This window comes from Pocillopora verrucosa, chromosome 9 (assembly GCF_036669915.1).
Source record: "Pocillopora verrucosa isolate sample1 chromosome 9, ASM3666991v2, whole genome shotgun sequence".
NCBI classification, from domain to species: domain Eukaryota; kingdom Metazoa; phylum Cnidaria; class Anthozoa; order Scleractinia; family Pocilloporidae; genus Pocillopora; species Pocillopora verrucosa.
In genome coordinates, this window is record NC_089320.1 from 11771721 (window position 1) to 11794019 (window position 22299).

Sequence of the window (22299 nt, forward strand, 5' to 3'; positions counted from 1 at the left end):
CAATCCTTTTGGTAAAGTTTTAAACAAATGGGCAGAAACATTGTTTCTGAGCATCCACTGAATTCTTCCAAACAAAATTAAAAGATGTTCTTCTTACCAAATTAATTAATTCTATTAGCACGCTACAACTTTCCATGAAACCAGAACAGTATTCTGCAACAAACTAGATGCAGATCGTCTGCATGTAGTTTGTAACTTGAGGACCACATCCTTGAGTGACAAATTTACAAAATTTTGAGATCATTGCTGAGTGAGATTTACATCCTCATACTTGTCAAGTGTGAAGAAGAGGGCATTACCTTTCTAAGGGAGGGGGGGGTGGGGTGAGGAGTCATACTCCCCTGGAGAAAATTGTAAGACCTGTATTATTTCATTCTGAACATTTGTGGAGAGATTCCACTTTACCTGCAGTCTGTGGTCAGCATGTGAGCATGTGCAATAGTCATTAAATGCACTGACCAGTGGGTGTAACAGTGGCTCTGCACAAGAGTTTCTACCTTTGGAAAGAGTGCAAAGTGAGAACAAAGGGAACAAGGATAAATATCCATCTACTGTAGAAAGATAATTGATAACTAATGCAGCAGTTTGCTGATCCAAACTCAAAAGTTTATTAATTTCAGAAACCTTTAATGTGTGAGGGATTGTAGTTTCAGCCTAAGAGCCTAAGATTACACTACTTCATGTGAGTCTCATACTAAATACTGGAGACTTAACAGCTCTACAATTGTAAAATATTTATAGTGTGCCAACAGACACTTTGGAATGTACATGTATAAAGCCAACTTTAAAAGCCCAGACTTTTATGCCCCTAAATAAGATGTCAGCTACTCTATCCTTCTGCCAATATGCAGAATTCTATTCATCAAAAAGGCTCCATAATGGTTTGTCCATCCTGAAAAATCACACTTAACTTGTCTAGCTTCTTTGTCTGCATACATATTAATCTTTGCCATGTTTCTCTACGGTTTGTACTTCCCTCTTTGATTTTATACATTTTCCACAGGAAAGCAGCCAGTTATTTAAGGTTAGAACACAAATCTAGGTGATGGCCTCTTAAGTTTAGTTTATGGAAAAATTGATGACAATTTTTGTAAGGATTAGCTGCTCTTTGGGATCTTGAAATGTGATCTGTGTTATAGTTTCATGCACACAGTACTCTAAGACACTTGGAGATACATGTAAGAGTGTTTCTGATTGTGAAGCATAATGCTCCTTCAACTAAGGATCAAGGAATGTCTACAAAACTGCCTAACAGCTGTAACCCCTATACATCTGCTACAATCCAGGCCAAAAGTAAAGCTTCTTTCTCAAGGTTGATGTTGGTTCTGATATTTGTTTTTCATCGATTTCACCCATTCCACTGATCCTGTTGTTAACCTCTGTGAGCATGCCCAGAATATCCTCATAGCCAGCTTGTTCTTGAAAGACCTCCACAACACAGCGTACGAAGCGGCTTCCCAACACAGGATTTCGGAATGCTGCATGACCACTGAGGGTTGAATTAGCTATCAGAATATCAGCATGATTAGCAATGGTTTCTCTGATGCAAAAAGTAAAACCTTTGTCAGTAACTTCACTATTAGTGCTGCCTGACAAATCATCATTTGTTGAAGGTTGTGGTGATTGAGGGGCTGGTGCATTTGGGGCATCAGCTACCACACCTTTTTCCCTTTCTTGGCCTCTACAAGCCTGGATGAAAATGACCTTTGGCTTGCCTTTTAATGATGGGCAATTTGCATTGCTGAAAAAGTCCCGCACAGTCTCAATTGGGACAGTCTCTCCATCTGAGCCATAGAATAATCCATTCTGGCCATGGCTCATCAGCCATAAAACAAAGCAATCGTACTGCGAGTGATCCTGATGAGACACATCATCTAAGATCTTCAAAATCTCTCTTCTTTCCTTGTTTCTTTCAGTCCTCACTTTGAAATCCAGAGCCTCATACAACTTTTCAAGTGATTTGAGGTCCTTGTCAGAGCCTTGGCGGACTTCTAATTTTTCCTTTTGTTTCTCTTTGTCTGTCTTTTCAGGATTATCAGGGAAGATCTCGTTATTAATGATCAATGCGATCCCTCTGGGCTTTGATGTCATAGGGTACACTTCCTGTGACTCTGGATGGATGTGAGGTGGCATTTTATTCCGATCTATTGGTTTCACAAAGCTGCAAATTTCATCTGGAGGTGGTTCTACAAGATGTGCATCAGAAGTGTGAGAATAGGCAGCTCCCATCTCAGTGTTGCCAATCTTTGCAGGGACCATTCTTGTTGGACTAAGAGCTGTAACAAAATAAATTAAACAAATAAATACATCTAGCAGGGCTTTTTGGAGAGTTCTTACAATTACCAAATAATACACTGTGATATTGTAATTATCAAGAACATGTAGGATGAAAATATTATACAATGAGATAGTGTGAATTCACAGCATTGGTGCCTACAAACATCTCAGAGCCTAGAGATTTATACAATCCTTTTAATAAAACCAACAATTGTAATTAACTCACACAATTTCATGTATAAAAAATCTTCTTTGGCTACATAATGTGACCACATGCAAGGCTGTGCTCTAGCGGCGCCCGGTCGGCTCAGGCGACTAACATTTGGTCTCAGGCGACTGAGAAAGAAAAGTGGTCACCCGTCCGGGCGCATAGATTTCGAAGTGAAATATGAACAAGAGAGATTAAAGATGAAACTGTTTGGCAATTCTGCAGATTCCCTGGAACTGTAAGAAGTATACAACGCTACTCTTTTGGGCGACCAACCTGGAAGGCTGGGCGACCTACTTGTCATGGTTAGGCGCCCAAAGGGCACCCTGAAAATTTTCCTAGAGCACAGCCTTGACATGGTATTTATGCATGATGTCTACTCTGTCATATTGATTCTGGCAGACAGCACAAGAGCCCTTTCTTAAATTGAACTCGTCAGGCATCTAGAGTCAGTTTCCCATTATTTTTGCTGCCATTGTCCAACATTTCACAATAACTTTGTAAGAGCATAACTATTTTTAGGCTCAAAAGTATCAGAGATTATCCCAAAGAAGAGTTCACATGATATTAAGATTCAATCATTCTACTACTATACTATTTTACCCTAATCAACAAAAAGAGCATGTAAAATATACCACAGTATGACCATACTGAACAGAAAAAAGGTATGGACTGAATGCAGAGCAACAACATGGCCTCACTGAACAATCCAAGCTTAGATTTTTACCTATCTTTTAGACAGACTCTTAAGCAATAAAGTTTTATGTACATCATATTTATTTGTTGGTTGTAAAGAACAGTTTCATGGATTGGTTTGAGTCATGTTTTCTTCTGTTATTAAATGAGAAGCTAAATCTATAACACTAAAAACTGAAAATAACAGTAGAACAACAAATCCCTAATTTGATGTTCTAAACATAAAATACAGGTGGATATTTTGCTCACTGCTCATACCTTTCCTAGCATCTACCTGACTTGGATAAATACTGCTCAAATCACAAAATATCTGTACATATTATATCCTAACTCTTAAGGTGTATATGCCTGTAGATATATATATATATATATATATATATAGACCTTTGTTAATGTAATTGGGGTATTCATGGTGGGTATTCAATGAAGTCGTGTGAAGCTGTCCTGTAATTTGATTTACCCTCCGATCTGCAACATAAAAAAAATTAAAAGTTAGAGTAACTGTCAAAAAGTAACTTACAAAGATGGCCAGTCACTAGTAAGCCACTGACCAACTAATCTCTAACAAACAGTGGAATCTCCTTTGGGAAAAGCTTTATTTAGGGGACATTTACCCTGGTCTTAGAGGTGTCCCCTGAAAGGAAGTTCCACTGTTATGATATGGGAAACAAATCCAGGGTTGAAAAGGTTGATTAACCCACCCAAAACTCACAGCTTTCTTTTTTTAAGGAAACAGGGGTGGTGAGAGTGAAATTGAGTGACTTGATGGAAAACCTTTTGGGCCATAAATTGCATAAAGGTGACGAGGGTGAGGGCATAGAAAATTTTATTAAAGGATAATAAAATATTGTATCAAAGGATAATAAAATATTGTATCAAAGGATAATAAAATATTGTATCAAAGGATAATAAAATATTGTATCAAAGGATAATAAAATATTGTATCAAAGGACAAAGGGGGAAGAGGAATGGCGAATAATTGTATCAGTGAAAGCCCATGATACTAAAAGGCTGGGTACAGTCACAAGAAACACTCAGTACTCCTGTGGTGATGAAGAAAACTGCTCTCGTCAAATGACTCCCTAGATTTGACACACCAAACAACCATGTCTTGACACATGTCATTTCTCTGAGCCCCATAAGTAGTGGTTAAGGTTAAAACTGATTACCAGAAGAGATGCATTCAGTTCATCTGCATAATTTTCAAAGACCATATTAGCATTGGAATATAGCTGCTGCCTGTCTCCCCACTGTTTTCAAATACTGATTGTGACCAGAATTCAGAAGGAAAAAAGTTTCTGTTTGGGTGTACATATTTTGGTTTTATCACAGCATACTTTTCTTGATTGGGATACAATTCTATGGTGAAATTTTGGGTAAAATTTCCGCACAGCCCCATACTATTGTTAAAAAAATATGTTTTCTCAATAGCAATGTATTGTTTTTGTCATTTTTTTCTCTATTCAAGAACTGAATGCATAATGTAGTATGGGGCTGAGCGGAAATTTTACCAAATTTTGCCCCAAGAAATATCATCACCGTGAGTAAGATTGCACATTCCCCAGAAATCGTGTAACATTGCAACTAGATGCTGACCAGGGTCCTTTATGTGTCGCAACACAGGCGTAACATTACTCATTGGTCTTCATTTTCCATTCCTGTCCCTCGAGAGGCGACATTTTCACTCCCTGCTATCCTACAGAGGCAAACCTTTGAACTCAACGTGACAAAAGTCGTACATTAACCCTGATAAACATTTAGTCAACGTTTCCACTTTCTGCAAAGTGAAAATCTTTGTAAAATATTCAAATATTGAACACAAACCTCCTTCTGCCAGTTCTTCCCCGGGAACAGGATTTTGAAGTAACTTGTAAAGATGTCGTTGAGTTCCCTCTAAAGCGTTCACAAACGTAGCGATATGTTCATCCCCCAAACGAAGTATTTTATCCAACAATATGTTGGCTTGTTTATTTCTCGCTCCCCCCTCTTTCACTTCCTCCATGTCTTCCAATTCGAATACCTCTTCTTGGTAAAGAAGGTTTAAAATCTTCTTTGGCTCTAAATCTCTTAAAACCTTGTCACGTTTTTTCCGTAATCTGTAAGCATAGTTAGGGGTTCCCATCGTTCTTAGACCTTTGTATAAGGGCAAAGACTACTAAAGCATCGTTTTTATGAATTTCTTAAGCAACTACGCTACGGGGAATAACCTCCAAAAGTGCCATAATTACCGAATGAATCATACGTCTTAGAACCAAGAAGAGAGAAGACTGGGGAAGAACTTCCCAGAGGGGCATAAAATTAATACATGCATGCTGGCAATTTTGGAGGGCTTTGGAAAATGATAAAGTGTAGTATGAAAGCTTAGTCACACATTGTTCTCTTGTGCCCAAACCATCTTCGGAATTTCAAAGCAATGACGTGCTCTTCAATGCAACTGATCCTTAAGACGGAGCGGAATCGCCACTTTAACAACACCAGACCCCTACGCTTCTTTGGTCTACCTTGGCAGCCTCCGTTTACCGTCTTCAGAACATCATACACCACAGACTCTTGGGTTTCCCCTTCTAATAACTCTTGGATAGCCTCCTCGTCCGATTTAATGGCAGATCGAGTCCTTGTCCGACGTAGACCTTATAGTGCTTTCTTCGGCTTACTGTAATTTGCGAAACGAAACTAAACGAAATGAAGTGGAAATCTGTAATTTGCGAAATGGAAATATGCTAATGATTTGCAAAATAGAAATCTGTAATTTGTAATTTGTATCTGTAAAATATGCCAATGATTTTCAAAATAGAAATCTGTTATTTGCGAAATGAAAATATGCTAATGATTTACAAAATAGAAATCTGTAATTTGCGAAATGAAAATATGCTAATGATTTACAAAATAGAAATCTGTAATTTGCGAAATGGAAATATGCTTATGATTTGCAAAATAGAAATCTGTAAATCTGTGATTTGCGAAACGAGAATCCCTGCAGAAAACTCCACAAGCCAGAAGATTGGAATCGGTCAGTTCACCATAGGTGTGGATTGCAGCCTGCCAAATAGTAATAAAAACAACTAGCGAAAGTGAGAAATATAAAATCTGCGTGGTAAACTTTGCGAAATCTCCGCTACGTTTGTGAATAACTCAATGCGTCTTTAAGCCATGGAGCGCAAAAGTAATTTGAAATGTTAGTTGACGCTGTAGCTGTACTGCCTATAAGGTGTAATCAATGTACGCTGTCGATGAATAATTCGAATGCGTGACACGACACTTACCTGACCGGAAATGCACGTGGAAAGTGTCGCAGTCTGTTTCTAGATAAAATATCATGTTTGCTGGGAAAATGTAACTGACCCAAGCTCTTTTGTTTTCTTGAGTCTCGGGCATGTTTACGATCTGAACTGCACGCTAAAACTCAGGTATAGCAGAGTGTAGAGATGGGATTATATATAACGGCGTAATATGTGAAAAACACAGTTTATAAATTGTAAGATTTTACGCCACTATCTGCGTCGGTAGATTGATTAAAATAAATCAATATGATGAAATTATATTACTGGCGTAAAATTTACATTATATGTGTCACCGACAGGAAGAAATTACGCCGTTAGTTACTGGCGTAAAATCCTACAGTGTATACATCACCGACTGGAAGAAATTACGCCGTTAGTTACTGGCGTAAAATCTTACAGTATACACATCACCGACTGGAAGAAATTACGCCGTTAGTTACTAATGTAAAATCTTATAGTATACGCATTACTGAGTGAAAGAAATTACGCCTTAAGTTATAGCGTAAAATCGGTAATGTGTATAAGTAAAATTTTATGCCAGTAACTAACGGCGTAAATTTTTTGCAGTCTGTATATATACATACTGAGAGATTTTACGCCGATAGTTAACGGCTTAAAATCTTGCGGTATGTACATCAACGCAGATAGCAGCGTAAAATCGTACAGTCTCTAGACTGTGTTATCACATATTACGTCGTTATCTAATTACCGCTGGTTTCTCTAAATGATTAAACTTAAAAGGAACTTGAGATTTCTACTTGCTCTTCGTTTGTTTTAATTTAAGGAAGACTCTGCCTTTTTTCCAGTGAATAAAAACACGTCACAGCAAGACTAAATTTCTTAAGCACCCCTTGTCGGCAACAAGAAGCCCGACATTGGTTAAGTTTACCATGATAGCCGCAGATTTACCTCGGGTTAATACTGAAGTGAAACACCGAGCGGAATACGGAAAGGTAACACCTAGTGATATTGTTTGGAGGCTTCTAATTAGGCCCTTATCTCGCCTCCACAAATTTGCATTAAATTCAAAGAATTTGCCCTCCTAACTTCGCAGCTCAAAACAAAGGTACGACAAAAAGGTCAGTTATTGTCCAAGTAATCGAAATTGCCTAGGTGTGATGCCTATCGCTACTACTTTCAGGGCCAAGCAGAGTATACATGAGCTACTTGTATGTTAAACTACCCAACTGTTGCTAAGCAGAAACTGTTGTTTATGATGGATTTTGTGATGCTTTGTTCTCCTCCCTAATTCTCGTTTCTTAGAAGACTGTTTTCCCTATCTGATAGATCTTTTATTTTTGTGTTTAACTGCCAGCATACTCGTTGTTTTTTTTTTTGTAGATACCGTTTGAATCCGTATATTGTTACAACAAAGAGCAGATTCGTATTATAAACCTTCAACCTATGGACATGTGGGTTAGGAAGCAGATAATAACACTGGTTTTTTGTGGTGGCTTTGAGAGAGGAGGGAGGGGGGAGTCATGAAATCTTCCACCACCTTATGGCGGGGTCAAAAAAAACACACAAAAAAAATAAGGGGGGAACATGTAAATGCTTCGTTGTCACAACAAATATCATCTGCACACCCACCCCCACTTCCCCACTGGCGATAAATAAAGACCGGTTCCTAAATACAAAGCCAATAATTCCAGATGGTGACAACGCGCAAATCCGAAGAATATGGCATCGATCTCGACCATTTTCATGTCATTCTTTTTGCATGAAAACGATTCCGCTGATAAACGTAGATAATGTAGGGAAGGGGTACTAAACATTTCACCTAAGGTGCGTGAAAATTTTAAACTGTGTCCCCGCCCCCCCCCCTTCCCCCTGGCTCTACCCCTCTGACTCATTCTTCATCAAGGAATGCAGTTGGTGACTCATTGTTCGCAATTAAAATAACTTCTTGTTCGTATTGCATGAAATTCAATTAACGTCCGAAGGGTGAAGACAATTTTGCTGGAATTTTGTTATCATTTGCGAAGGCGGAGAAACTTACCAATTGCTCATAATTAAATCGAGTTCTTGGAGTGGGATTGAAATATGCGTGTCGTAGTAGACCCTGATCTTCGACATAATTTTGTGTATAGAACGACTGATTTACCAATGAAGAGGGCTTTTAATGCTTACAGTTCAAACAAAAAAACAAAAAAAACCGTCGACAAACGATTAAAACGAGGCAAAATTGTCTTTTTAATATATGCGGAAAAACTGATGCGTGAAGGAGTGACGATATCGCACTAATACTTCCTTTTCTTTCAATTTCCTTTCTTACGTTCCCATGGCTATTTTTGCTCGTTCCCTTCGGGCGATGATTCTTCATTCTTAGCTAAGACCCCGGCTATCTAGATTGATTGATGACGTTTTCAACCAGCGGTGACCTCGTCGAGTTGTTGTGATCAGGTTTCTTGTTTCGACGACAGTTGTTACTGAGTCGATCGTCTGAAAGTCATTAGCAGACAAAGGAACGTACGATTCGATTTTAAAAGCTGCATGAAATCCTTCGGAAAACGGGCTTGAAATAATTTGATCCGACTACAAGGTAAGGTAAGTTCTTCATGTATGAAGGATTCATTTCATTTTTCACCGGCTTTGAGAGACACGGAAATGAGATACGTCGGTGACATTTTGAGAGCGTCACATAGTTGGGAGGCTAAAATCGTTTGCCCAGAAAGCTCCTTTATGCCATACTCAATTGGCAGAGATGTATGATGGACCTTCATCGATCAAACACGCGGTCCCTAAAAGTCTTAGAAGTGCGGCTAACAAAAATTATACTCTGGTATGTACGAGCAGGAAGAAGGTTTGGTAAACAAAAAAACATGATTTGCACACGTATACATATAACGAGATACTAACAAAGAAAACAGCCCGTTTGAAGTGCTGAAGTTTTGTACATGTGGATCGACTATGATGCAACGCCTTGTTAAGAAAAATTAGACATAAAATTCATTCTGAATCATTTTCATAATTCGGACATGCGCTTGCCAACAGGTCAGCCAAATATTTTTGATCGTGCATGGAGGTGGGTGTTTAAATTTGACGTGAAAGCCGTGCGATTTTTACAAAGCCGACGATGACTCCATTTAAGCTAAACAGCTTTCAGGACTGGCATGACGAATTCAGAAAACGTCATATGGCGTTACCTGTTGTATCAGTGGATTTTAAGCTTAAAATACCAAAGCTTCCTTGAGAGCACAAATACTTTCAGTTTAAATTTGACTGAATCGCAGCATAAATGAAAGACAAACTTTCTTACTTATGTTGTTTTAGTTTTTATTCCCTGTATTCAGTCTACTCTGGAATTAAAATTCTCGTTATTAGTCAAGCAATGTTCTATGCTATTTCAGAAAAGTGCTAAAGACGTGAGAAAAGGCATTTGCACCGTTACAATCACTTCAGCAGTGTATTACACAATCAAAAATAGTGACGTTTGGGGTCATTGTTGCGTTTAAGTCAAGAATTACAAATTCCATGAGGTTTAATTTTATATGATGCTTCCGAAACGAGGCGACGTAGCTTAGTTAACACAGCAAGTATGCCCTGATGATCATCTCAAGAGGACTTTACACGAGTGAGGACGGTGACTTTAGAGGTCATTCGTGAGTTTTGATTAAAGGATTAAACCTGAGAAGGCAACACTTTTGCAAACGAATAGACCATGCAAACAAATACATGAAACGTGACCATTGCGTATAATTGCCTTTCATCAAAAAGTCAAACCGATTAAAATGGAATGTTTTATAACACAAAGACGCCGCTGCTCGTTCGTCGAACAAGAGGTCAAGCGTGGTTTAAGCCAATTAGAAAAGGAAAGCAGATAGCAGCCATTTAGAACGGCAGGAAAAAATCAAACAAACATTGCTGTTGCGCACTCAAAGCCATCTCTTCGATTATTTTGATTGATCAAATCACGATGAGGGGCTCAATTTTCAAATAATATCTACAGTAGTTTCCCATCGGATGACCGTTAGATAGGCTGCACTTTTGGATCCTAAATGGACATACCTGCGTTTCTGTTAATCTCCACCAAAACAATCTATTCGGAATTCTACCGTTCAGATTCTCCGAATTCAGGAGAAACCACATTTGGTCAGGAGTCTGGGCTCCTTAGTATAAGTCGAAGTATATCCCCTTAAAAGTACAATGAGGGCATCGATCATGGTCTCGCACGCTCTGGGACCGTACGGAACGAAATTAAACCCCTCTTCTAGAGTGTGGGTGATTTGTAACGCCTGTCCTTGAGTCAGAGGTATAGTCTGAACATGTCGAACGAGAATTTCTTCTATAACTAGTGCATGCAGAGACCGCGAAGAGGGAAGGACTGGGGGGGGGGGGAGGGGTCCTTACACTAGAGTACATTTGACAAAAAAATATGTTCTTTATTCTTTATGATATTTTTCTTTCTAGGATGGCAAAATGCCTGTGTACTTTTTTTGAGGCTTTGATCGACGAAAACCTAATTTTCATAGCGTTACTGGTTCTTCTATGTGTGTTAGCGCTGCTCTTGGTGTTGATCGTCAGCGTTACTATTTGGCTAGCAAAATTGCGTAACCGTGTAAACAGTATTTCTAAAGGATGGAAAGATTTCTGCAGACTTGAGGTTACTGAACAACCTTTGATATTCTCCAACAAAGACACTTCAGGTTCTAATAGAAGTGATCCTTGGAAGCGCCTTACCAGTTCTAATGCCTACGCACCATGGATTGTCAGTGAGGATGTAGACTTGAAGGAAACTTCATTTGGCTGCTCTACAACAGTGGCAGAAGACGAGAGGTCCATTCACGGAATCAACATAGGAAACGAAATAAAAGTCAGCGATAAAGAGGAAGACTCGTATATTCAAATAATTGGCGACGGCCCAACAATAAAAGACTCTCCTGGTGATCAACCGGAGAAAAATGGGATAGAAGTCAAGAGGAAAATGTACATGAGCTTAAAGGGTGCCAAGGCTGACACCTACGCTAACCTCCGGGAAGAAATGACAGAAGTGGATTCTGGGAAAGGGGAGAAAATCGAAATAAGCCAGAACCTAAAATCTACTAATGGAACCTTGGATGGCGGAGGGCCACAAAATGAGTACGACCATGGGTACCTTGTGGTGTTTGGTTCTGGTAAACCATTCGAGACGTCAGAATTGGCTGCTAATGGAATTCCTCCTCGTGAAGACGCATACGAGTCACAGTATCTTTTGCCTGTGGACTCTCAGCCAAAAGAGATAAAAAATCAAGAAGAGGGAAAAGAAGCTGGCGAGCGCTTTGGAGGTCAGAACAAGGCCGGTGATCCGAAACGTATGTCTCTGACCCCGAAGTTGCCACCGAGGATAGTAACATTTGGACCCAGAGCTGTTCCTGAAATCCAAAAATCTCAAAATGACAAAGCTATCGAACTTAGTGAAATATCAAAGAGCAACGACGAAGATAGCTTTGGGTACCTCCTTGTCCAACACGATGGAAACTCTGAAGCCAAAAGGTTGTCTGGTAGTCTTACAGAGAGCCTGGCGCTCCAACGAGGAACTGTCCAGACACCGACTGATGGGGGAACGTGTGTGGATGACCGAAACGACGACAACTATGACTACATCACTTCTGAGAAGGTGAAAGACTGGAAAGGCTCCCCTGACGTCAACAATTCCGTACATGTCCCAGGAAATGACAAAGAGAGTCATCCCAATGGTAAACCTAAAACTGATACAAAACCCTCCGATGAAGATGGCAATGGCTATTTGGCTGTTATACATGATAGCTCAATTGATGACAAGCAACAACCCGAAAGACATGATTCCCGTGGCCACATCACCATTGGGCAAGGTCATCAGGACAGCACTGACGACATTTATGCTACGATTCAAGACAACAATAATGATCCAAACAAAGAGCCGGCTCCTGCCAATCCGGAGGCGATATATGTTAATCAAGACAATATCCAAAGCGCTGCTGAAGAAAACACGGAGGATACCCACATCTATGCCAACAGTGACGTTCAAGTAGAATCTTCCCTTTTTGATATAGCTGCTCAAGATATCGATAAAAGCCCGATCTACGATAATGATATAATGAAGGTTTAGGACCGTGGGGGTTTATTAACTCTAAGTATTGTTTGGTGAGTTGCGAACATGATGTAGGAGATAGTTATAACTTGTATTGATTTGTACAGTATCCTTCAAAGTTTATTTGTTGCGGCAACTGGGAGCACTGTTGTAAGTAGTTAAGTGCTACATAGTGACTTTTCCCAAACTTTTCCTTGTTAGATTTGGGATTTTATGAATGCGTTTCTAGGTGTATCCCAAAATCATTTAGTAACTCAATTTTCCTCTGAATTAAGACGTTTGTCACATTACCGAAATATATTCAATACGTGTCGAAGTCCAAAAAAAGCAAAATAAGTCCAGAATTTGAAATTATTTAAAACAAATAATTGGAAGTGGTGAGGAATTTATTCCAATCACAATAATAGTCGGAGATCGAACGAACTGAGATTTAATTTTTCAACAACTAACAGCTTTTTTTCTATAAATACAAAGTTTAACCTTTCGTAGTCGATAAAAAGAGATTAGTTGTAACATGGCCCGGTGGTTTTCCGAGCTTGGCGCATTTTTTCAAATTATAGGGAATTTAAATGACTATCGTGTCCCAAATATGTAGTAAAATATACAGTAAACTACTAAGCAAAATTCAAAGGCTTGTTGTTTCGCCCACCACGTCCTCGCTACTATTAAATTCATGTGCTACCAGAACGAATTTCACTCCTCGACACTGGGTTTTTCAGTTGCTCGTCTCCAACACAGAAACAAAATGTTCAATTTAACAACAAATCGCAGGCCGACTAAAAATTTCAGCATTTTCAATTCTTCTCGCTTGATCCTCAAAGAGTTGAAAAGCCTTGGTAAAACGAGAAGCATTGCGCCTTGTTGAGAGCAGAATCGTCCATGCAGGATGATTTCGGCTTATTTCGGTGAAATTAAAGATTATTGACCCGAGGTTACCCTCGTCTGTGACAGTGTTCAAACTTCTCATCATGGCAAAAAAATTTAACCACCTTATGACGCAGCAGCTGAAAAAATCTTGTCCTTCTCCACTTCCTACAACCCAACTGCAATAGCATTTCAAAAGAATTTTTAGCAACCAGTCTCATTGCCTCGGGGGGAGGGGGAGGGGGAGGGGGAGGGGGGCTGGAGGATTTGGGGTATGTCACAACAAAATTTACCTGATCCCCCATAAAGCTCTGGGATATTCTTGTGATCTTTCCCTCATTGGCAGCTAATTTTCTACAGTCCTCAATTTATACTCTGCTGGCAACGACTGATCTCCCTCCATTCCCTCTGGAAACCGAGTGATCCCCCATTTCCGCCGCCCCCCCCCCCCCACGCGATAAATACCTACCGGTCCCTTAAAGAACGCGCTGACACCCAGTCTTTGACAACGCAAACCTTGAAAAAATTTCACTCTACGGGTGGACAAATCGCTTCAAGAACTTAATAACTTGTAATTTTAAACGGTAGGAATGTTTGCAATGGTTACGAACATCATTGACAAACCTACCCTGTCACCGGATCGACTGCCACTATTGCAGACAAGCCGCTAAATATCTCTTAGAAACGGAAAAAAAAAACTTCCGTTCCCACAAAACCTTTCTGTTGTCAGAAAGCCAAAATCAGGGAAAGTCACGCTTTCAGTTCATAAAGAATTACATATCGTTTCTCATCTGCACCGTTCAGGAATTGAAAACCGGATCTTAGATCTGTGAGGGAATACAGATTCGTCGCCGAAATGCCTTAGGCATCGAAAATGAACCCGTTGTACCGTTGTTTTAAATACTGCAGGTTTTGTCTGGAAGAGTGCGGTGCACCTGTATTTGTATCCTTTATCCCTTATCAGGAAAAGCGAATATCTTCCAAAGTTTTGACGTTTCGTTTCGTTTCGCTAACGCGGTCACAAACAACTGGCTGCTGCTGCTGACCCGCTGAACTGTCGTCTTCCGTGTTGTTTTGAGTGACAACGCAACTGGTTGTGTAGAATGTCCTTCCAATGTGATGAGAAGACATGTCTCGACTAAAGGCTTGATGTTCAAAAGCATTGCGTCCAGTCGCTTTTAAAATACCTCCTAAAGTAAAGAAATATTGGAAAAGGGTAAGTATCACAAAACAGATGATAACAGCCATCGTGCTAAATGCTTTGCTAGAGAACAGTTAATTTACGACGCCGAATGCGAGGAATTGCACAGTTATGTAATGTCACAAAAAATCTTAACCATTAACTGCGTTAGTTTCACATGTGAAACGATCTATCATGGATTAATACTCTCCCAAATACAAGACCAAGAATAAGAGTGGTGAAACACAGGAAGTGCAAAGTGATACATTTCGTGGCTTCAAGCAGGGGCAAAGGTCTTTGGTATTTTTGCCTCCCCCCCCCCCCGCTTCCTTTCGAACTACTCACTCGTTATCGCGCTGCAATCAGCTACACCCTCTGAGGTATGGAAGAATCACTTGACACATACGCGGAAAATTCCAAAAGTTTTTGAGGCAACGAAAACTCGTGTAGGTATCATCTTATCTTGGCTTACTCGATCATTCACTTTGCGATCTGTTGTACATTAGTGGAATTAGAATTCAGATTGATTAACAGTGTGCACTGCACTGAATGATGACACACAGGTTTACTACGAAAAAAGCACACTCGATATCATTTTCCATCAACCTTCAATGTTTATAAATAGCGTGTCAAGTCCGTGCATATCTCGGATTAGCAGCATCTACAATTGATAAATTCGAAGACCACACAAACCACAAAATTCCAATTAAGTAAGAGGTCAAACTCACTAATCACTGTGTTACGAAATAAGGCTGCCAAATTCATATGCCTGTTTAGACATGTTTACGTACTGGAGAAAAATTGCCATTTTTTGCACATGCAATACACACCGCGATGCGCGGCTCTTTCCTCTCTTTGGAGACAAAATTACTCCGATTAAGTTTTAAGTCATGAAGAGGTCAAAATGGATTAAAATACTCCGATAGCATTTCGTATCAATGTTGGCAAGAATATCCAATTCTGTAAACAAACTAAGATGAAAAGTTAATAATAAATCTCCCTAGTTTTGACGCACTTGTGGAGGAAACAGCGGGCGATAGCTTATAATGGACAGAAAATAAAGAATCTATCTACATATTTCAATATTCCTGCTTTGTAATCATTTATGTATTTGGTTTCACTGAATCGGAAAGTAAAGGGGAAAAAATCTATTTAATTAAAAAAAGAAAAGAAAAGAAAAAAAGGAAAAAAGACAGGCTTCGATTGAGGGAAATGACAAAAAGTGGAACTACCGTCCATGATGAATGTCAAACTCAATCAGCCTTGCATAATGATATATTTGAAATAGTTCGACACGGCGACGCCAATCAAGCTGCGCTGATGTTAAGTACTTCAAGATGTCACAAACATTCATGAGGGCGCGCGGCTAGAATAGGCTAGCATGACAACGTAACAACTTTACTCCGAGTGGAGGTGAAAATTAAGCTGCATTTGGTACATTCGGCATTATTGCGGGTGTTCTCACTTTTCTGCAGTCGGATAAAATTGCACCTTCTAACGTACTAGTTTCATTTTCACTCTGCCTTATCATCTTCGGTCAAAATTAATCTTCAATCACACTCAAGGAAAAAATGGTGAAAATCCACTTAAGCGTTTAAGATAGCTAACTCGAAGGTTAATATAACAAACGTTTTAACCCTTTAACTCTCAGATCAAATTTGTAATTCTCCTTACTGCCAACCATACAATTCTTATAATGTTAGTTCAGCGAATTTAATATTGAATCAAATAATTATTCCCAAATTGATCTTTTCCTTTATTCTCATCACTTATCAAGTTGATGTTGTATAGATATTGTAAGGAGAAATTCTGTCTTAGTAACTCATAGGAGTTAGAGGGTTAAAAATTTCAATTGTGGAAATATTCAAGAAATGGCTTCCAAATCTTTCTCCTTTATACGGAAGCTACAGTAGGTGAGTTGATAACCAAAAAAAAAAATAATAAAATTTTTGAGCAAGATCTATTAGTGCTGAGCTGCTGTACAGCTTTACAGTAATATTTCATTTTTTTCTTTCGACAGAATAAAAACGACTCCAGAAAACATGAATGAGGAAACTATTTTAAAACTATCCGTAGTTCTACTCTGTTTCCTTTCTCTGTTGCTGCCGCTTGTGTTGTTTCTGGTTGTCTGGTTGAGAAGAATACAAAGCCGTGTAGACAGCATATCAAACGAGTGGAGCGTTCTTTGCAAATTAGCACCCAGCGATGAACCTTTAACACCAGCAACAGAGACTCAACACGAAATTCCGAACGCTCTCTCCGATTCTTTGGTAATTTTCAACCAACAAGCGGAAGGTTCCGACGAAAATAACACTTGGAAACATATCCCCAGAGGTTTTGTTTATTCACATGTCTATGACGATGGAGATGGACCCCGTCCGGATGAGGAACAATCTGCTTGTCAGTCTCAAGAGGATGCCAGAGAAGTAGACGATGAATCAAATAGCCAAGAACAAGTAATTCCGGATACCTCGACCCCAGTGGCATCATACCTGCAAATAGTGGATGAAAATCCTGCAATTGTGGGAGTCTCTTTAAGTGAACGCCCCGCGACGGATGCGAAGCAAGACAGAAAAATTATCTTTGTAAGTGCTGGCAGTACGGACGACTTAAATCTCTTTGCAGACCACGATGACTGTCAGGTAAATGAGAATACTGTAATAGAGATGGGTACAGAGAATGGAAACGATATTCCGCAAAATTCAGAGGCTACTGAAACGGGTGAACTGGAATGTGTGGTTTTGATTGAGGATACGAAACAAACAAATGAAGTTTTATTAGAACTACCAAACGTAACGAGCCCCCCTGCTGAAGAAGTGCAGAATGGAACCTCAACTCAAGGAGGGCAGGAGGAAGACGCAGAGAGGAGTGACAAAAAGGTCCTAACTAAAGAGGGTTGCAGAGATGCCTCAGAAAATTACTGCAAAGCACCATCCACGTCTCTAGAAGATGGTGTCGAGGTAAGCCCTCCAATGGGCGAAATTACAGAGAAAAGAGTCACGAGTGAAACTCGGCCTAAGCCGAAACCACGCCTCTCCAAGAAAAAGCACGGTAGAGTGAACTCCGCGGGAAAGGAGAAAACGTTTAATTCTTCACCTCATGTAAAGAATCCCAATGAAGCTGAATCCCATGACCAGGAGGCAGACCGATGGAACGTACCTGTGATTCTTGACGTTTGTGATTCACAACAACTCGCTCAACAACACATCGCATCTTCCCCTAAAACAGCAGTTAAGTCCAAGAAAAACACCAATGAAAGAAACAATGTCCAAGTTGTTAAGGACGTGGGTCATTCTGAGAGCAAGTCCAAGGTAAATGATGGGGAAATTTCAAACTATGAGTCAGTGGCTATAGTGGATTCAGGCAATGAAGGCAAGAAAATGCCCCCATCGGCCAACACCCAAGAAGTGACACGAAACAATGAGTCAACTGGTGTCATCTCTCAGCTACGAGGCTTTCTTACGAACAGAGCAAGCGAGACTCAGAACCCTGAAAAAAGGGCTAAAACTGCTGTGAGACACAGCTACCCTGCTAAGAAACAAGGAAATATTAATGAAGACTATAGAGGAAAAGGAAAGACGGCTAAACGGATCTCCTTTCCGCATAATCCCGAGGATTTAAACCGACATGAGCGAGGCGTCGTGAAGCATGACAGGACTGTGCTTAGTGTTGCTCAAGGAAAAACGGGAGCAGCTTCAAAGAGCAATCAAAATTGCAACAAGCCAGGTGTTAGTGAAGGTGACACCTCTGAGTATGAAATGGTAGTTACGCCAGTGGACGGTGGAAAAAAGGAACCGGTGACAGATAATGGTGACTCGTCAGATATAATTTCCCAACTCCGAAGCATTCTTCACAAAGGAAACACAGCTAGCGCCGATAACCCTGATCTAAGGCATGAAAATAAATCCAGTGTTAAGAATGAAGAACATAAGCGCCATGCGACAGCAGCAGGTCAAAATAATGAAAACACACCTGAGCAAGTTTACTCTAACCTCGATGAAGAAGGCAACGAAATTTACAGCGAAATACCCTTAAGTGCATCGGAAACGAAAGCGGGAACTACCAACAATGATCAGGAGGAAGTTCACAATTTATCAGAACAAGAACCATTCTACGTCAACCTTCCGTTCCAACAAGGGTTAATCAACTATAACGATGGCCCTGCCCTGAAACCTGATGAGCATGAACCTCCAATTAACATTAATAGCGACATTATTGATATTTAAATGGAAGTACGAAAGCAATTGCTTTCAACGCCCTCTTGGCTAACCTCGTGTAACAGGACAGTCAGTAAAACGATCCTTTATCCTCTTCTCATTGACTTTTCGGTCAGTGGTCGTCGTTAAAAATAATTCTAGGGTAAGAATATGGAGTTGGCCATTTAAAGTTCGTGTAACTTGGTAGAGTAGGTTACTGAAGAATCGGGCATTGTAATGCAAGTTCTTCTAAACGTGCAGGGCCGTAGCCAGACTTCAGAACAAGACAAGGCAAGTTTCGAGCGCCCAAGGTGCGAGCCGCTGGGGGGAGGGGGGATGGGGGCATGCCCCCCCCCCCCCCCAGAAAATTTTGAAATCTAGAGGCTCAGAAATGCTCTGTTAAGCATTTTCCGTGGCATTTTTCTTCAGAAAAGTCAATCTTGGGCCAAAATCAAGACGAGGCAATTGCCTCGTCTTACCTCATGCTGGCTACGGCCCAGGTATGTCGAGTGATCTAAAGAACCAACAGACCAAAATTCTGGTTTGGAAAAGCGAACGAATGTCAAAGGTAGAAGGCAAGAGTATTTCCTTCTGCCTTTGACGCATTTTGACTAAATTAACTTAAGAAGCAAATCTTAGTTGTATAAGAAGTGGTCACAAGGAGTCAGACAAAGCTAAAGTGGACATAACTCACCCTAAATGGGACTTACTAATGATTTCGAGCCCTCATCAGTAAAGAATATAGTTGTTTAATCTCTGGTCGCCTTTTAACTCTTTGTAGGGCTAAAGTTTTTCAAAGAGTAACGATAAGCTTTAGTAAGCAAGATATGCGTACGTAAAGCTCTTCCAATAGAACTTTACTACACCTAAACTTCAGCGTTTTTCTTCCTTAAAATCATTATGCTGCGCAATCTTTTGCATTGCTGTTGGAAAAATGGTTTGAGTGAATCAGTGAGCCATAAAAACCCTTTAAAACTTTCTTGCTGTATAAATTATTTATCACGTCTAAATAAAGACGTGTATTGATGTCTTGCATTGAACAATAGCTTAAAATTACCCTAATTACTTGTCTGTTTTGCAATTATAATGCTTGTAACGCTTTGGCAACCCAAAGGCAAACAATTTTGCGGTCCAAACGGATTCATTGCCAGGAGTTAACTAGTAAGTAGGTTTTTCAGAGAGAAAGTATTTCAGCACGCTTCAAAATCTTTCGTCATCTGAGATGACGCGTGAAAATTTGATGAAAAACTGATGAAATTTTACGATGCGCTTTTGTAGTTGTTGATCCTACAATCGAGGCACTGAAGCAGTTCCGTTAAGTGACAGCCTTAAGTTATACCACTAATATCACACTGTTTATATAGTTATAGCTAGCGTCTAGCCTTTTATATAGAACTCAAATCGAAGTGTTTCTACCCACACAGCGACCTTATTATTGGGAATGTTTAATTTGACTGTTAAAAATGAAGCTCACACTGTGGAAGCTCATCTCCGCCTGCTCTTTCAGTTTTTAATTTTGATACATACAGCTGCAGTTTTCATAAATTAATTTCCTTGTTAGCTGGATTCTATTTGAAAAGGATGTAGGTATAAATCTAATTTCTCTCGGCTTTATTTGTGTGGAATGGCCTCATGCAATCGAAAGCGATGAAGGAGCGTTACGCTTTGGTAATTACGTAGCGATTGCCAACTGCGGATGAACCATGAATAGTAAATCAACCTTAAATTAACATAATCAGAGCGATTGTTTGCATTTTCCTTTTTCCGTTTTTAGACCGTCAAAAACGCCCATGGACGTTCAAGATCTAACGTACATCGTTTTAGCATTATTAGGGTTGGTTTGCGTATGCCAGGTTCTCCTGTGTATCTTCGCAATTTACCTCCATGTACACCTCCAGAAAGTTCATAACAAACTCGAAGATGTTCGTCAGATTCAAATCGAGTTTAACAACCGGCGTAACACGCTAGGATCGCCGAACTTGAGAGATATTTTGCCTCTAAGAGCTGGTGCTAGGCCGACCGCAGGGGAATCTATTACTTTGCTACCACGGAATCCACATCCACCGATACCGGAACACTTTGTAAACACGGAAGTACAGGCGGGAGAAAAAAATTCAACTAAAGACGCTGAAAATGAAAAGAAAAACCTTGACAGCATTAACGAAGGTTTCGAAGCTGAATGAACCCAGTGAAGATATGATAAATATTTCGATACCGAAAGAAAAACATAGAAAAGCGTTCTTCGTCGTTTGATAAAATGCCGGAACCAAGATCTGGATTGTTTAATCATGATTCGTTGCGGTTGGGGAGGTTGACTGCCAAGGCACTAGCTAGTATCGTTCCTGCCGGCAACTTTCCTGGAGAAGCTGATTATCATCGGTTGCAGAACTGAAATGATTCATGGCTGTAAGAAATACAATCGCATGTCTTTGGAAGTAGTAGGTGTACACCCACAAGGAAAGGTTTTCGCTAATAGGTCTTCATCAGTAAATAAGGCACAATATTTTGTCACCTGTTCAGATCTAATAACGTCAGTCGTTCACCACTTTTCTTTATCTGCAAATGCGGAAGTGCTGATTATGATGAAATTTGGCTTAATATCTACAATATCATTACGGACAAGATATCAATCGACCCATGAATTAAATTCTTGCTTTAAGCTCTGGTGGGGGAACACGAGGTGCAGCTGGTGAGCCCCCTGATGGAAAAATGGAACTGCGACCTGCAGTAAAGATTGCGTAGATCATCTTTGGACGACAGCTACACGACACTATGATTGGAGAATGCTAACGTTTTTTTTTGCTGCGTGCTGATTAGAAATTTTGGGCGACTGCAGAGGGCGATATAGCGGGTTAGATCCCCTCATTTAAGGAGTGGAAGGGGGGCCTTTGCCCCTATAATTTTTCAGAAAGGAACATTCTTACTTGAACTTGTATTTAAACTCATATACGTTGTGGTTAAAAAGTGACACAATTAATCTCAGCCACTGCTCTGCCCTTGTAGACACGTTACATTCCATCAATGATTACTACTTGAGATCTCCAGGGAAGAATGGCAGCCTAAAAATAAGTTGGATTTGTAAGGACAAATGAAAGTGACAACGCTCGCGTTTCTACCGGTAACACTCTTCCTTAATACCGTCAAAACACCCAGTCCAGATAATGAATCACTCAATTAACTTCAAACGATCTCCTTCACCGCAACATGGAATTTCTGCCTCTACCTATCTCAATTATGCTTAATTTCATTTGTAAATAAAGACTACTGTTTTTCATTATGAAATTGATTAATCCCAAACTAAACGGAATCATTCATTCTGTGCATCCCAGGATTGGTACTTTGGCAAATACGACTATTTCAGTTTCGCACTTACATCATCCATACATAACCTTCTATTAGCATCCAGAGCCAGCTATTTGGGATACTTTCGATACTATCATATTCCTTCAAAAAAATAACCATCCGACTCTGTACAGGTTTCGTATTTTTTTCCGAAAACTGCGTCTTGTCTCTTCTCTTGTTCAGTCTCTTCTACTGTCTCTTTTCTC

The 22299-nt window shown here is 39.9% G+C and overlaps 3 protein-coding genes across 6 annotated transcripts; 2 read left to right on the forward strand and 1 right to left on the reverse strand.

The window, feature by feature from the left end:
• Window positions 1-568: 568 nt before the first annotated feature.
• LOC131797100 (caspase-3-like) lies at window positions 569-5886 on the reverse strand. The gene is made up of 3 exons (XM_059114717.2): window positions 5006-5886; window positions 3566-3649; window positions 569-2276 (listed from the first exon to the last, which is right to left on the reverse strand). Exons 1-3 carry the CDS (start codon window positions 5301-5303, stop codon window positions 1276-1278), a joined length of 1383 nt encoding a protein of 460 aa, XP_058970700.2. The 5' UTR covers window positions 5304-5886; the 3' UTR covers window positions 569-1275.
• A 2824-nt stretch (window positions 5887-8710) lies between these two features.
• On the forward strand, window positions 8711-13141 carry LOC131797101 (uncharacterized). 3 transcript variants are annotated; one of them, XM_059114719.2, is made up of 2 exons: window positions 8711-9009; window positions 10873-13141. In XM_059114719.2, exon 2 carries the CDS (start codon window positions 10874-10876, stop codon window positions 12527-12529), a length of 1656 nt encoding a protein of 551 aa, XP_058970702.2. In that variant the 5' UTR covers window positions 8711-9009; window position 10873; the 3' UTR covers window positions 12530-13141. The 3 variants fall into 3 exon arrangements, with proteins under 3 accessions (XP_058970702.2, XP_058970703.2, XP_058970701.2); XM_059114720.2 differs by having other exon boundaries at window positions 8711-9004; XM_059114718.2 differs by lacking the exon at window positions 8711-9009 and adding an exon at window positions 9045-9244.
• Window positions 13142-14453: 1312 nt separating this feature from the next.
• On the forward strand, window positions 14454-22052 carry LOC131797050 (uncharacterized). 2 transcript variants are annotated; one of them, XR_010718875.1, is made up of 3 exons: window positions 14454-14591; window positions 16576-19912; window positions 20526-22052. XR_010718875.1 is itself a non-coding variant. In XM_059114667.2 (2 exons), the coding sequence occupies exon 2, from the start codon at window positions 16598-16600 to the stop codon at window positions 18779-18781; it is 2184 nt and encodes a 727-aa protein (XP_058970650.2). In that variant the 5' UTR covers window positions 14454-14591; window positions 16576-16597; the 3' UTR covers window positions 18782-22052. The 2 variants fall into 2 exon arrangements, 1 of the variants encoding a protein (XP_058970650.2); XM_059114667.2 differs by having other exon boundaries at window positions 16576-22052.
• The last annotated feature ends 247 nt before the right edge of the window (window positions 22053-22299 follow it).